Genomic DNA, 16,831 nt, shown 5'->3' with positions numbered 1-16,831 from the left:
AGACCATGACAAAATAAATTTTCAGTTGGCCTAAAATTTACTTTAAGTAAGTGATATTTACTAAGCGATAAAGGCGAAAATTGGCAATAATTATGTAAATGAGTGTGCAGTTCAGATTCTGCAACACTTCTTTTAGCAATAAAAAATAACAATTAAAAATTACGACAAACTAATGCAATATTGAAGATTGTAATCTACAAAGTAGACTGAACTCGATCGAAGCCGCCTTGGCAACAGACAGACGAAGCAGCTTCCACATTAACTTGTGCTTCAAATAGGAAAATCCCACGCAAAAAATCGTACATATTTTAAAACGATAAGGTAATGCACCAAACACAATAGATCTTTAGGCGTAAGAATATGACAAAAAACAAAAGCAGCCAAGGGCAAATTAAATGCTTTACGCGGTGTCCAACATGTAGGAGTTCAGCGAACACCGAGCATTTTAGTAACGTTTCTTTTGTATACAATAAAATATTATGATGGTTTGAACCAGTTAACTTCATAGCGGTTCATACCCACCATAAATTGCAATTTTAAAACCGTGCAGGTAGAAGACCAGTAATCCGAGCGGTTCTTAGCTACCCTTCTTCTGGCTGAATAAAGGCGACGCGTGCCAAGCAGGTGGGAGACTCAGTGGGTGAACAGCTTAGCCAACCCCTCGTAATGATATTGTAAAATTTGATTGTATACAAATGGAACGTTTTTACAGTATTTAGGAAATCCTAGGTATAACTATACATGTATAGTTGGGTTGCTCGCTATTTGCCGAATCCCGAATGTTCGGGGTTCGCCCTAGCCGTAGCGTGTTGTGTAGGAATATTCGGGCGACGCTGGTCTATTCGGCATTCGCCGAGTAAATGGCCGGTATTCACCGAACTCCTCCTACATGTCTGGACGCGGCTTTATACGAGTTCCAGATACGCGTTGTTACAGCGCCATAGTGTGATCTTGGAAAATACGAGTGGTACCACCGTTTCCTGTTTTGCACTTTAGACATTGAATTAGAAAGGGTAGAATGAGAAATCGCAAACATACTTGACCCCAAGGAAAGCTATATCTTTATCATTCTAAGATTTCCGTTTACAAGGCGTGCCCAACCAAACAGGAAACGTTATAACTTTGTCCCTCTCATTCTATGGCTGTCGCCTAATAACTGTCAGTGTAAAACAACACTGTAGAGTAAGAAAAAAATTTGTCGAACTTTCCTCGCCCCTACAGTACATTGGAATCCAATTTTTCGAAAAATGATAATATTTGAATTTGTGAATTTTATTTTGATGATAACCCTTGTAAGTTGAAGTAAGTATATGTATTTAATGTTAAAGTAGACAAACGTGTTACGCATTTTGAGTGAGTTTTTCCACTACAAAATTTTGTGATGACGTCGTCAACATTTTTGCAGGTACACGTATTTCAATTTAGATACATGTAGTGTAATACAGGGTTTCTATATATGATGACAGGGTCGAAGTAGATCATAGAAACGTGTCGCGTATCACTTTATGCGAATTTTACTAAATGCCCAAGGAAATATCACACGCATCCGTATAACTGGTTGCCTAAATTTTCCATATCTTATTAAAAAATAAAACGAATTCATTATAATAAAAATAAAGATATTTATCATGGTTAAACATCAAAGAAAATGTTGAAAATGTTCACAATTTTGTTCAAGGTACATATTCACTCTCTTTTTAATTTCAAAGATTTTCTGTAACATCCTTTCCTCAACGCTTTGGACCCATTGTTCAAATTGTTGACACTGTCAGTTCGAACAAATATGTCTCTAATGTGAGCCTCTAACGATGTTTCTTGAATTTGCAAATCAGGGTATTTGGCCACATATTCTTGCTTACAAGCGGTTACAGAATACACAACTCTCCGTTTACGAATGTCCCATAACGATAATAACGCATAACAATGAAAGTATCTTGTTCAACAAAATAAACCATTTTCGCGGTCTTCGCTTCCTGGCACAAAAACAGAATTTTCGTACGCAAGCATCAAGCGTTTTGAAAACGACTGGTTTGTTATTTTGAGCTTGGATCAACGAGAATTACTGTAATTCACACTTGACAAACGATATAACAATAAAAGCGAGGACTTTAAATGATAGGTTATAAATGACACTAATGATATGTGAGAACTGTCGCAAAGAGGCATAACTTCAAAGAAGCGGGATTTCGAAATCCATGGCCAAAAACCCCGTACTACTAATAACACTACTGTACTTCCAAATTTTCGGAAATATAGAGTCTTTATTGGTTTTATCAATAAAATAAATTGCCTCATTCATTATTTTTTTTAATCAACCTGTATAAGTAATTCTAAAAACAATGAGTGTAGAGATAAACCACACGTACTGAGTCATAATTTTTTACATATTTTATAGAAGATTTATACGGCAAAAATTTTGAGATGACGTTAATTTTTTAGGATAAATGAATCAATTTTGATTTAACGATTTACCATGATTACGATAACCTTAAAACGTTTGCAAGATTTGAGATCATTCGGTTTTGCGGTTTAGAACTTAAATTGCAAAATCTTGTTATAAAATTTTGATTTCTTTTTACAAAAATCTGGATGTAGGATGAAAACGGATTATTATATAAGTGCAGGAGTATATTTTTTTATAAAATTAAAAAAAAACATTGTAAATTTTGGAGATGCCGCCACCCCATTGGTGGTGGGGATGTTGAGTCAACTTTTGGTTAGCGGTTTACCATCTACACGACATTCCTAATATACGTATAAAATCTAATTACAATTGGTCCGGTAGTTCCGAAGATTTTTTTTTTTATGTGAACCCCTATAAGTTGAAGTGAAGATACTCGTATGTATGGGTAAAAACAACACAAATTCATAAACTACACTACATTTTGCTCCTTTGTGACTTAATTAATAATTTTAGTCCTGTTTTGAGGAGACAACGCATTCAAATTAAAGAAATTGTTATAGACATTTCTTCGATGTATAAAAACATAAACAATCGAAGTTAGCACTGTGCACTGTATACTGACAACAACTAAAGAAAAGGGGCGCATAGTGAGACATCTATTAGCCCTTATTCGAAATACTGTAATTGAGAGAACATTCTAGATTCCATATAAGAACGTGGATCCTTTGTGATATATAACACATGGGTATTTGAAAATGGTTGAGTAATTAGCTCACTGCAACGCAAGTAGTGTCAAAAGTATCAGGAAGTTTAAAGACAAAGGAGAACAGTATGTTTCAGTAGTAAATGATTTATTTTTCTCCTTCTATTTAAGGTATAACGTATTACATGCAGGTACTAAAGATACAAAAGTCTTGATTATCATGAACTTAATTAACACATTTGTCTTCAATGATGTGACAATTAGTTGGTGATGAACTGACAATAAGCATTGTTGATTATTACCACAGTACCTCTGCAGATTAATTTCTGCGTAATTCATTGGTACAAGTGGACATTACAGAGAGGTTTCAACGACCTAACATAGTGCCACAGCCATAATTGTGAAAAAATGAACCTCTTTATTCGGTTATATGTATAGTAATTCCTAAACTATTCTCCAAGTTTCCATCTAATGCGCAAGTTTCAGATGCAAACGCCGATTGGGCGGTCAGAACTTCCCAATACTTTCTGTTAAACATTGTATCTATGTTCATGCCATTCGTATTGTTTTGGTTACAACACGGAGCAACTCCTCTACCATCTTCCAAATGGGTATTGTACTGTCAACCATCAAATTTCACCGTTCAGTATAATTATAATCAATGCTAAAATGTTACTGAATGTTCTTCAATGGATGGTACTACGTAAAAAGGGTAATATTCAGGATTTGTTCCGATTCCATCATTTTATGTGTTCAAACAATCGAAGTATATATGTATATGTTATTCCTGGATTGTTTTTTGATACTAGCCACATATTAGCGTTTTGGTAACTCCATAATCATAAATACAACAAACAATAACAAACCGACAGTTTGACAGTTCTCAAACCGATTAATTTGTATGATAAACGTGGTAGACACATGACGTCATATACTACCCGTGACTTGTACGCATTGATTAATTATTTAAAATATATCAAAATGTGAAATTAAATTGATCAATTTAGCGCAGTTTATTAGCTGTGACGAAATAAACACGTCATCACACTTCAAATGCAAGTTACCAACTGAAAGCATCAAGCCATTCTTATGACATACTTAATAATGCAGTTTCGTCATTTTCAAATAAACTCCCTGTAAATACAACTCAATAACTTAAAAAAAAAAATGTATTCAAACAGTACTCATACAAACAGCACTAAACACAAAACAATGATTTTCAAACCAATCTGCTGTTAAAGAAAAATCACTATGGTAATCTATTTTAACCGTTAAATCAAGTTCAATCATTACGTAATTTCATAGGTCACGCATTGATTTAACAACGAACTATTATCACTCTCTACAGAACAAACTGAAAAATTCGTTGAACTTTCGATTATTTTTAGGTCGTAATTCGCACACCTTCACTCCGTAACTGTAAAAATACATTCCAAAGCAATTTAAAATTATAAAATGGGAATGCGAAACAACCACCGTCACACCCTTACAATTAATTACAATAAAACGATAAGAAAATTGTGTAACCATCCAAACATTCACCTGCTTGTATTTATATCAGAAATCAAACACACGATTTGTAAGATAGCGCTTCGAACACAAACATTTAATCAAATCTTATTTATAAGTTGATAAATCGTTAAGAATACCACCCAAGTACTTTAGATAATATAGTATTTAAATCCCATTCGTTTGTGCTTGTGCTTTTGTTATGTAATTCGCGAGATTATGCAAAACTTCACATAATTTTTTCAATGTTATTTACAATTAAAATGACTCATGCACGCATCACAGATATTAATAGATGGAAGAGTTGTAGGCCATCATTAGCCTTTATCAAGTAAAGTGACATTTAGTCATTGAACACTTTATTTTAGGACTGTGACCCATGTCCAGAGTCGAGATTAAAATTTCGGTGAAAATTTCTTAAATCACAGGCTGAAAATAAAAGATTTTTGACTCAAATAATTCAAACGATTCACGCGAAACGATACTAAACAGTATAACTAAAGTGATCTATGCAAAGTTAATCAAATTTAATTTGAAAGAAATTTCTGAACGTGAAGCCCCAAAAGGGCAGTAACCCGGCGTTCGATTTGTGTCAGTGTTTGTAAACCTCTTTGAAGTTCACTGACATAGAAACAAACTTGCAGACTTAACAATCGAAAGGAATCCTCACAGTCATCACAGCAAACAAAAAGATTATCATTGGAAGTAAAGTAATTATCGTCAGTAAGTCGTTACTGAATTATTTGACATGAATCGGGTACTGGTTACACCTATTCGGCCATTTTAATACTTGGTTAGGATTTATTAACTGTGTGAGTTGCTGGGGCGACAAACGGTGAAATGATGACTTACCTGTTGACGCTTATTCTTTAATTGTTGTAGTTTTCACCGTTAAACGTATGTTCATCAGTTAAAATCACTGTTATTTTTATAAAATCACCACTTTACAGATACAAACGCCCTTCATGACGGCTATCAACGAGTACTCATTTGATGTGCGCTTACGCATGCGCATAATTTACCTAACACGCCCAGTGCACTTGATATTCAAATAGATGGCGTCGAAACACAAGTTCCAAAATTAATTGGGTCAGAGGACGCGCCAGGTTCATTCTCGACTTCTTGTGTAAATATTGTTTCAAAAGAAACTGGGTAGGCCCGAAGAGGATGTTAAAGTTAAATTTGGTTCAATCTTGAAAGCTTCCCATTACTTGCGCAAATGGCATTAGGTAAAACATAAGGGAGCGACGTTTAAATAACTTACAAGAAATTTAGACAGAACGTTCCTCGTCCGCGAAGTACAGCCCAACAAATCTCGCTTCTTTGAAAAATGATGAAATATGATTTTGCCATTTGTTGTTATAACCTCTATAATGTAAAAAAATTGATCGAAAGTTATTTCGACAGAATTTCTGTCTTTGAAAAATTATAAAATTTGTTTTACGATTTTCGTTTCGTGATAACACTGATAACACTGATAACCTCTACAACGTAAATACCAGTGACGTGAAATAACATCCCCGCAGCCCCTGCAGCATGGGGGCGTAAATTTCTCAGTACATGCTTAACTTCCACTATTTATGTTTATACATACATATTAACAAGTTCAGATTACGAGTATCAGCGGTTAAACAAATGAAATTTGATTGATTTTATCTTTTCACCCCAGAGGAGATAAATTAATTAAGCACACTCAGTTCATTTCCCCCAAAAAATGGATAGGTATCTAGCGTAAAGACTCATAAATTTGAAGGACATTTCATTCCGCAAAATTTTAAGATGACGTCATGACTTTTTGCGGGGTAGGGGGACCTAAACGCATAAATTTTCATAAACTATTTACCACGCTTCTACCAACCTTACAAGTTAATAGTAAAATGTTGTTATACAATTTTGATTCTTTCTGGATGTCTGGCGTAAAAACTCAACCCTGTTTCATAAAACACACATGCAGGAGTATGTAATTCTATAAAATTTAAAGAATATTCGGCAAAACCATAAAATGACATCATCATTTTGGAGAGCATTATCGAAAAATTTTGATTAACGATTTACCATGCTTAAGGTAATAATCTAATTTTTATTTTTTGAAGTGAACGTCTAGGGGAAAAACTGGCACGGATTCATAGATCACAAGTGCAGCAATATGTTACTTTAAAAATTTAAATAACATTTAATAGGCAAAAATGTAAGATGAGGATCACAGAATCATTTTTTGGAGGACCATAAACAGATAGATTTTAATTAGTGATTCACCATATTTTCGATCACCACACGCTTGCAAGATTTCAGACCATTCTGTTTTGAAATTTCAAAGTTAAATTGTAAAACATTGTTATACACTTTTGTTTTTTCTTTAATTGAATATCTAGGGTAAAAACTCAACACGAATTCATAAACAACAAGTACAGGAGTATGTTTTTTTTATAAAATTTAAAAAACAATTAATTGTAAAATTTGGATGTGCCGTCATCCGATTGTTGGTAGGGATGATTAGACACATTTTTGTTAGTGTTTTACCATCTACATGATCATCTCAATATACATACATACAAAATTTAACAAGAATCGGTACAGCAGTTTCGGAAATTTCCTGTCTCATAAACATCCGAACAGACGGCAGACAGACAGATAGACAGACGGACGGAAACGGGAGACGTATTTTTCATGGTCTAGGGGTCATGAAACGTCGAAAAAACGTGTCCGGTTATTAATAAAACAAATCGTATTTATCGACTCGAATCAAATGTGTGTGCCTCGACCCAGGGACGCACGGATGAAGTTTGAACTCTGCGTTGTCAGTTTATATTATACATTAAACACGTATACGTGGCGAAGTCATTAATTTTCTCTTAAAAAACAATAAAAACCAAAAATATGTTGCATTTGTATTTTTTGACAAAATGATGGTTAATGATGACGATTGGGTTAATTAAAGTAAATATCCATGTATTTTCAATTGTTGTTTATTATAAAATATATTTTTTTTATTTATCATATAGAAATATCATAATTAATTTATTATAAAATTCGACATTTTATTCCGTCGGCGTCGTATACGTATTCTATAATACGAAAAGAAAAGAGTTAAAACACCAATAATATTGTGTAAAAACACTGCTGATATGGGATGGGAATTCATTGCACTTACGGGCTGCACTTTGTTTATTTGAGAATAGAATAACGTTGCTTCGTTGCACTTTGCTGTTAATTTCCGTTCTCATTTACTTAACCGTTTTACTAATTACGTTTTCGTTAATTGTATTTATAGAAAAAGTGACGATTAAATTCAGTGATTATCACCCGCTACTGAGTCCCGGCGAACCAGCGCGTCATGATTACATTTGTGGCGGCACAATAATAGATGGGTAAGCGAAGTAAAAATCAAACGCTTTGTGGCCTAGTGGTGAAGGCACCTGCCCGGCAAACGGGATATGTGTGGTTCGATTCCGCAGCAAAGATTTTTTCTTCACTTATCTACACATTCACACCAGTTACAGTTGTTACAATGTGACAACAAAAAGTACCAACAAATGAAAATGGCAACAACAACAATAAAAAATGTATTATTCAGAAAGGTCTAGGGTAAGAACCAATAAAAAGAAAGTCAATTAACACACTAGATATCCAACAAGACTTTTTGAACACTCGACAAGTTATACGGGCCATTTTTCAGGAGGTCCTCCGCCACTATCCTGGCAGAAAATGGGGAGGACCCTCTTATCTTCAAGAAATTTGGAAGGTGGAAGCCATACACCGTTTATGAACACTATGTGGAGAAGATCGCTAATAAGAAAATAAAAATTTCCAAACAGCTTTTCAAGTCTTCTAGTGGAGTAATCAAGGCCAGATCACCAGAACAAGTCCGAAGACATGACACAAGAAAAGCACGAAAAGTTTTTTATATCTGCCAATTCTAACTGTGTGTTCACTTTTTGCAGGAATTGTTATAATTGTAAAAAAATTGGATATGCGTCATCCCAGTGGTCGTGGGAATGATTGTGATTGGTCAAATTTTGGTTAGCGTTTAATCATCTGCAAGATATTCCGACTATACCTACTTACAAAATTTGACAACAATCAGTTCAGTAGTTTTGGTGATTACCTACGTGTCCAATAGAAATGCATACAGGCGCCAGACAAACAGATAGACGAAAACGAAAGGCTAATTTTTTCGTACCTTCGGGGTCATGAAACGTCGAGAAAATATAAAATTGGCCATTCGTGCGATAGACTCCGTTACTATACTTCCTTAGCTTACGCTCAGGATATAAAAAGTAACTAATAAGATGTCAGTTTTATCAGTTGTGGTTACGATTAAAAAAAAATGCAAAAAATAAGTTCGTGATAACAAGGGCAAATTGCCTTAGGCAGCCTTTCATTTAAAAGGGACATTGCCTTTATAATAAACATTTGTAAAATAAGCACGGGCTGACACACGGTGTTTCTGATAAGACAACTGAAATGTCAACAAAGAATTTCATAATTTCAACTTGATATTATACACTGCGAACTTTATTTCGAATTTTCAGTGATCGACAATTATTTTGAAATACATAACAGTCGCCTACGATACTGTACTTCGAAGAGGAGTTAATAGATGGCGCATCCTTCGTCGTTTTCTCCAGTGACAGATGTGAATATTGTCAGTTTTCTTTTTTTATCTTATCTGTCAAAGTCAAATTTAAGAGATGTTTGTGTAAACTTCAAATATGTACAATGTTTTGAACAATGCCTTCTGAAATTTGTTTAAATTGTTTAGCAAGATGGAGACAGTGGATAAGACCATTGGTTATATTTTTGTATGCTTTGGCGGCGCTAGTTTTTGTGCCTTTGTTTTTGGTGAAATCCCTAGAAGATGGTTTTAATAAACGCGATCAAGAAATTTTAATTGCTGGAATTTTTGTTTGGGTCGCTATTCCGTTATCGTTGTGGGAAATTATTCAACATGTTATACACTACACACAGCCAAAATTGCAGAAACATATCATTAGGTTAGTATAACAATGAAATGGGTAGTGAGTCATGTTTTCAGATACGTTAATTAACAAAACAACATTACTTTGTTAAATTTTGTAACTTGAGTCAGTTTTTATTTAACAGGATTTTGTGGATGGTTCCGATATATGCTATCAATGCTGTGAGTATATTTTTTGTTTGTTTAAATGTCAGGTAACTATTTCTTTTTTAGTGGTTGGGATTGATTTATCCAAAGGAATCTGTGTATGTAGACAGTCTTAGAGAATGTTATGAAGCTTATGTCATTTATAATTTTATGAAATTCCTTCTTAATTATTTAAATATGGAAATGGATCTTGAAGCAAGTTTAGAATTAAAGCCTCAGGTGAAACATATTTTTCCATTATGTTGTTTACCTGACTGGGAAATGGGGAGGTATATATTTAGTACCTTTTGTTTTAATTTGAAAAAACTGTTTTGCAAACTGTTTTAGAGAATTTGTTCACATCTGCAAACATGGAATTCTTCAATATACAGTTGTGAGGCCTTTGACTACCATCATATCTTTGTTAGCATATAATAGATACTTTTGTTTTCAATGTACTAATTTATTTTTGTAGTATCTGCAAAGTGTCTGGAGTCTATGGTGATGGAGAATTTAAAGGAAATGTTGCATTTCCCTATTTAATAGCTGTAAATAACATATCTCAATTTATGGCTATGTATTGTTTAGTAATGTTTTACAAAGCTAATATAGCAGAACTAAGACCAATGAAACCTTTACCAAAATTTTTATGCATCAAGGCTGTCGTATTTTTCTCATTCTTGTAAGTAATTATAATTTAATATTAGTATCGCTAATCTGATTTTATTGATTCCAGTCAAGGGGTTCTAATAGATATATTGGTTTACACCAATATAATTAAACCAAGTTCAAATGATCCTGCAACAGATGGGTTAAGTCTGTCGACGAGGTTACAGGTGAGGATTGAGCTTGACTTACAAAAAAGTGGCTATCATGAGATTAAATATTACTTCAGGATTTCCTAATTTGCATTGAAATGTGCATGGCTTCTATAGCACATCATTATAGTTTCTCCTATGAACCGTATGCAAGGGCTGGTTTACATCAGTCATGTTGTCAAGCGTTCTTAGCGATGTGGGACATTTCAGATGTGCACAGTGACATCCAAGAACATTTGGGTATAGTCAGTAAGTGTTTTCATTTTTTCAATTGCAGAATGCTATTTGATAAATTTTAGGTAGTTCAATAAGTCGCCGAATCAGAGGCCGAAGCATGTACACAATACCAAGAGGAGACAATGAATATGCTAATTTAGTATCTCCGCAACATGGAGCTGCTAGTGCCCCGTCTTCAGGTTTTTACCAAAATAATTACGATGATGTAGTTGTAAACTATGGTGCAGTAAGTTCTAGTCAAACAACCAAAAATGATGTTGATGCAAGTAAAGGAAGATTATAAAGCGTATAACTTCTATTTTTTACGCCTATGAATTTATTGTAAAATGTATGTACATATGCCTATGTAGTTTTTAGGTGTATGTTTTAGAACGTGTATTTATGTAAGTTAAGTTACAATTTTGATACATTGCATATTTTTATCTCTTTTTATAAATTAAAGTTTCAAAATTCTGTGATTAAATTGTCAAGCGCCTGGTACATTTTGGGTAATGTTATGAAAATTAGAAGTGTTCATTCTGCTTGAACTTTGTAGGAGGTGCTACATGTTGGTGAAAATTGATGTTTTAAAGTAAGTGTCCACAGAGTTAAGTACAAGAAATCTTAAACCAAAAGAATAAAATTATACACATTTATTAAGTATGAATATGTACAGTACTAATAATAATAAATTTATTTACCTTATTTACAAATATTGTTTCTGATTAATTGATTACACAAGATAGGTACTACACTGCCGCACAAAAAGGTGAAACTTTAAAATTAATTAATATTGAGCAACTCAGCATTGATTTCTGAACATTTTTCTTTAACGTCCCTTTCATTGTTTTCTCCTGGAACTTACATCATTTTTACGAATTTTTATTTACTTCCTGAAATGTGTATTGTGGTAACCTAAACATTCCGCCAAAAATCGACGTGTAAACAAAATTTGAAAAGCCCATGAAAATTTGAAAAGTGGCCCTGAACGGTGATTGTCAACAAGCGTGGGACCCTACTTTGTTTGAAATGGCGGAATGCGTTCTGATACAAATTGGCAATGCGGAGCGGGAAGAGTGTGCGAACTGAAAGTCAGCATTGAAGGGGAACATCTCTTTATTTAATGTGGACAAAGTATTTAGAATGTTAAATAAAGTTAATAGATATCACAACAACAAGCAAATGGCCGAAAAAGGTGGTTCCTCCTTTGAGAGAAGGAAAACTCTATCAACTAGTCCTGGCGGTCCTAGTTTCCTAGTTGGAAAACCCCCTCTATCTTTTAATCAAATCAAATTCAGTTTACAATTACATATTTAAATACCGCGAATGACATACAAAATTTAAGTGAGCAAAATCCTAGATAAGGTAAATGGATGGCGATGCCCCGATTATTATAGTGTCGTGTTGGTAGATTTTGTTATTAGCAGCTTTGACTGTTTCTTCGCACTAACCACAGCTACGTACAATCATGCCGTGGTGCCCCCACAAGCGCCACGCTATCTCTATGCTGTGTTCGTTGGGACCTGAGGCGTCTGCTTCATGACTTGTTCTGTAACCGTAACTATACTCCATCCCCCGCGTGACAAACAGAGTTGGCCACCAGTAGAGTTTCCTTTATCAGCAGGCCACCTTCCAGAATTCCCCACGTTGGTGGAATCCGGTATTGCGAATAAACAGTCCTATGAGCACAAAGAAAATTATGAAGAAAAATGTTCAATCCGGACTAGGTCAAGCTCCGCCTCCGCCTCCGCCGACCAATTTCGTACGTATTTCTAACTAAAAGTTCAACTTAATACACTTGAAACTTGAAATTATTGAACCAATGCGAGGGTTGTAAAGAAAGCAATAATATTTAATTAATTTCATTTAATTAAGCCACATTTATGTTGCGGATTTTATTAAAGAATTTATCTGATATTAAACTGGGCGCCGATGGAAGTTATAAATGCATTAAAATGATTTAGGCAAACCAAATTACCCCTCGGCCTCCCCACAAGATACACATAAATAAAAACGCATAAGTAATAAATGAAACAGCACATACAATACACAAAATAAAGAACAATAAATATAAATAAATAAAGAACGGAGTACACACCAAAAAAACATGGTTTCAGTTTCATCGACAATGTTTTCGGTGAATCCCCGATGATTAATACAAAATTTACAAAAGACGCCCTTGAAATTTCCCGATCAACAACCCCATACTTTGCGCACCACCCGCTTTCTCTTCTCCCTTTTTTAATGGTTGAATTTGAAAACTACGTGGAATTTTCCAGAATGAGAATTTACAACAAACGAATAATAAATCCAGGAAAAGCCATCCGAATACTTTAGATTTTATAATGTTAGTAAAATTAATGTGTCTAATTAAGCGATGGTCCAAAAAAGCCCCGCGAGATGAGATTTATGATTAAAATGGACATCCGAGGAATTTTTTTTACACATACCTGTGGAATCCGACTTCACGCTTACCAACACCTATCGCAGAGTCCTTCTATGCTTCACACGTGTTCACACCTGGAGCACAGTATAGATATCAATCAGTAGGGACAACTCGCTATTTTTACTGAACCGTTTTCATGGGTGGTCGTTTGTCTTGTGACCGTATGAGGGCGCCCAACGCAAGGTACTTCTAGTGTCCCTGTAGAGATCTAAATCTAGGGACACTAGGTACTGTGATAACCCAAACTTCCCGCCTCAAAATTTGACCTTGAAACAGTTTGAAAGGCCCGCGAAAAATTCAAAAATTCAAAGTTTGGCCTTGGCTATGATCGTCTAACAAATAGGAACCTACGTTGTGTTTTTTTTTTTATTTTTGAAAAATGGCGGGAAGACGTTCTTTCATACAAGTGCATACACTGTCGAGAGCGCAAGAAATAATAGACAAAAATTGGTTTGGAGGGGGAGAAACGGCACCACCCTCACAGGGGGAAAGACGCTGCGAAGAATTACCCCTCAGCGCAAAAACCCCCTTTGGTTTTATTCCCGGACGACATATTATTACATTTCAAACACCTTAAGATATGTGAAAGAAAAACACTCGCGAATTTGACAAACATACACACACGAAAAACGAACAAACGGAAATTCTGTACATCTGTTTGGAATCAATGCAAATATTTGAATATCACAAATTTAATAAAACAAAGCAAAAGCTGAATCAAGTAATCTGGATGCAAGTACACAAGTTATTACAGGCATGTGGCGGCCGATCTCCCTTTCCCTTTTTTTTTGTTACGGCAGTTAACAGGAGCACAAGAAAGGTACCCCTGGAGCGTTGTAGCATAAGCGGAGTCTGAGCTACCGGTCTGGAACTGTTCTCCCCCCGCGACGGTGATTCTATCTATCGCAAAGCCTACCCCACACGCATATCCCATGACGAACTTTGCCCTGCGGAACTAGGCCATTACGGTCGTCCAACCCGCAAAGATCTCGACTATTGGGCCAAATCGAGAAATTCACAACGTCGGCGGCCGCCCCCTGAATCTATCCAAACCTGTGGACTTGTACAGGTGGCGCGATAAATCTCGCCAGCTCGACTAGGAACCAAACCTCGCTTCTGCCACGTTTTCTGTGTCATTTAACCTCAATTCCATTTTAAAACATTCAATCTCTTATAACTCTGATGTTAACAACAACTGAACAAGTGTTAAAGTTTCAAAGAGCAATAAACAACATTTAAATTCGCCATACGATCTTGTGAAATCTTAAACAACAAATAATTCTTATGTGGGATTAAAGTTGGACATCAAATAATTTATATGATAGGAAACATTCATCAACAAAGTATTTACAAAACAAAACTTAGCAAGGATTTATGAGACGAAAGATCTGGTGTGAAATAAACTTGTACAAATAGAAATGTTATGTGAGGTTAGAACTGTAGAACATGAAATTTACGTTCAATTAAATTTATACAACAAATAAAATTGCTGAGGTTAAAATTGTGAGATTAAGAAATATTGTATGAGGTAGAAAATTTGCAGAGTTAACATAATTTACATGAGATTAATTTTTGCCACACTTTATCAACGGTTCAAACAAAGAGTTTACATTATGCCAAATTATATCATGATCTAAATGATTGGTTACTTCAAAAATAATTTACTTTGAGAAGTTAAAATACTACGAACTGGTTACCCCAACAAAACACATAATAAACAAATACAAAAATATCCAATCATCGCTCCGAGGGAAAAAGCGTCTCGGTGATGTAAATATCCAAAATCGTTGCGAGGAAAAAGCGTCTCGGTAATGTAAATTTTCTGTAGCGTTGGGGGCATGCCTTAATTAATTAATCAATCTGGCGTTGCGAAACATGCCCCGATGAATTAATCGTGATAACGATGATAACCACCTAAGGGGAGAAAATATCATAACCCCCCGCCAGTCCGCAGTATAATGAACTTGTTTAACTGCCGTAAATGAACTATTAGCAATCTTGTGTGAAGAATTTAGAAGTGTTATAATGTAACACTTACGTATATGCATCCAGAGACCTATTCGTAATTAAACATAAGGTGTTTTTCCTGACTAAGTGAATTTCATGAAATTTTCTAGCAAATGGTTAATTTAAATAATCCTGATTGTTAAATTGTGTTTGCACTAGCTGACTATTAAGAAAAACTAGCTTGATTGGTGAATTTACAAACAAAGAAACAGATTCACAACACGTGTTCGCGTCCGACCGGAAGTCTGCAATTTTCGATTAAAGGGGCGCAAGAATTTACCGCGCGGGTTGGGGACAACTGTATCATTATGAAAAATACGTTTGATCGTCGTTAAACAAAGGCTTCCTCCCGTTTTATTAACTACCAAACCAACTAATTTAAACCTAGCTCTTACCACGTGGTCACACACACACAGCCACATTCGTAATGCCAGACCATGCCGTTTTTCTACCAACCCTCTAACTGAAATTACCCTAGCGCTACGTGCTGCCATCTAACCCAAAGATCATGCAACTAACTCCTAAGCGCTACGTGCATTAGACCATCCATGCATATTTGGTTGCCTATGTTTAAGGATTTCTTTTTTGTGATTGAACTCTTTTTTTTTTAAATTAAAATTATTCAAATGTGATTTCGCGCCGTTGTCAATTAATTTCAGCGCGAAAAGTTTGATTTAAATTCGGTCACCACAGTACTTCTCTTTCTTACACACTGGGACGTTGAACTGCTACTTTGGTTATCTAGTGACTTTAATGTGAAATATTTGAAATTTGGCAGTTTAGATGCATTGGTTTTGATGATTTAAGGCTGATCTTCCGGTGTAATTATTGCAGTTAAATGTCATTTTCACAGAGACATTTTAAAAAGTGTTGTTCACGTTTTCGTAGGACCGTTGTTCACTATTTAATTTTTTTGTAAAAAAATTAAATGTACCTATATTAGCGTTTTCTAATAACGTTGAATTTTACAAGCATTTACAACCATCATGAAAAAGAAATTAATGAAACATAAAATCGTAATCAGAGAAGCCACATCTAAATTTCAACATTGCATCTCTGTTATAGGGCGCTTAATTAATTATTTATTATAATAGACTGTGTGGTTTCTAATATCAACTAGTTACAAAATGTTATTGTTATTACACTATTTTTAAGTCTCTTCCAAAAATTCATTTGCACAAAGTGTAGTAAATTGTGTACACGAATCAATTTTAAAATGAAGCGTTTGTGATCCTTTTTAAATTGGATGGCGACATCTAGAAATATTTTGGGCAACGACCACCGATGACGGCTTAAAATTCGGGTCAGAAAGATCAAAGGCGCCGACACGAGTTGTCGCTACTGATTGAGACAATGCCTTTCGCTGAAAAAAAAAGAGAAAGCAGACACAGCAGTACACAGACCTTCTGGAGATAAAGAAAAGTTATCACCTTTGTCGACGTCGCTGCAACCAGTGTCCGTGCATCCGTTCTTCGTCATTCCACCCCCTCCAACTCCCTTGTTGGAGCGCCCTCTTCTTCTCTTCTCGCGTACTACAACATTATTTCTAACATGGTACAATTTCTAATTTCTAAATCTTGGTACTTTTATCTTCACCTTAATAAAAATACAAATGGTAATTCAT

At 35.0% G+C, this 16,831-nt stretch overlaps 2 protein-coding genes across 7 annotated transcripts in view; one reads left to right on the top strand and one right to left on the bottom strand.

Annotated features, from left to right (window-relative positions):
- The window catches only part of Beta-spec (beta Spectrin), a 34,516-nt gene extending 28,897 nt beyond the window's left edge, over nt 1–5,619 (bottom strand). For all 6 annotated transcript variants that reach the window (XM_064067106.1, XM_064067107.1, XM_064067101.1 and 3 more), the window contains exon 1: nt 5,469–5,619. The gene's annotated coding sequence lies outside the window, so the exon portion shown is untranslated. The remainder of the gene's footprint in view (nt 1–5,468) is intronic.
- A 3,651-nt stretch (nt 5,620–9,270) lies between these two features.
- On the top strand, nt 9,271–11,467 carry LOC135137518 (transmembrane protein 184C). The gene is made up of 8 exons (XM_064067203.1): nt 9,271–9,610; nt 9,720–9,756; nt 9,808–10,010; nt 10,069–10,143; nt 10,196–10,402; nt 10,457–10,556; nt 10,616–10,787; nt 10,838–11,467. Exons 1-8 carry the CDS (start codon nt 9,348–9,350, stop codon nt 11,056–11,058), a joined length of 1,278 nt encoding a protein of 425 aa, XP_063923273.1. The 5' UTR covers nt 9,271–9,347; the 3' UTR covers nt 11,059–11,467.
- Nucleotides 11,468–16,831: the final 5,364 nt, after the last annotated feature.

The sequence above is a fragment of the Zophobas morio genome, unplaced genomic scaffold (genome assembly GCF_036711695.1).
Source record: "Zophobas morio isolate AGI-343-1 ecotype UQ-CSIRO unplaced genomic scaffold, CSIRO_AGI_Zmor_V1 ptg000029l, whole genome shotgun sequence".
Taxonomy (NCBI): domain Eukaryota; kingdom Metazoa; phylum Arthropoda; class Insecta; order Coleoptera; family Tenebrionidae; genus Zophobas; species Zophobas morio.
The sequence above is the reverse complement of the archived record's forward strand: the minus strand, read 5'-3'. Positions and strand labels throughout refer to the sequence as shown.

Excerpts from the sequence above, each read along its gene's own strand:
- LOC135137518 (XM_064067203.1), top strand. The coding sequence starts at position 9,348 with ATGCCTTCTGAAATTTGTTTAAATTGTTTAGCAAGATGGAGACAGTGG. Across the intron at positions 9,611-9,719 it reads TTGCAGAAACATATCATTAG|GATTTTGTGGATGGTTCCGA; the intron begins GTTAGTATAACA and ends TTTATTTAACAG. Across the intron at positions 10,557-10,615 it reads GTCTGTCGACGAGGTTACAG|GATTTCCTAATTTGCATTGA; the intron begins GTGAGGATTGAG and ends ATATTACTTCAG.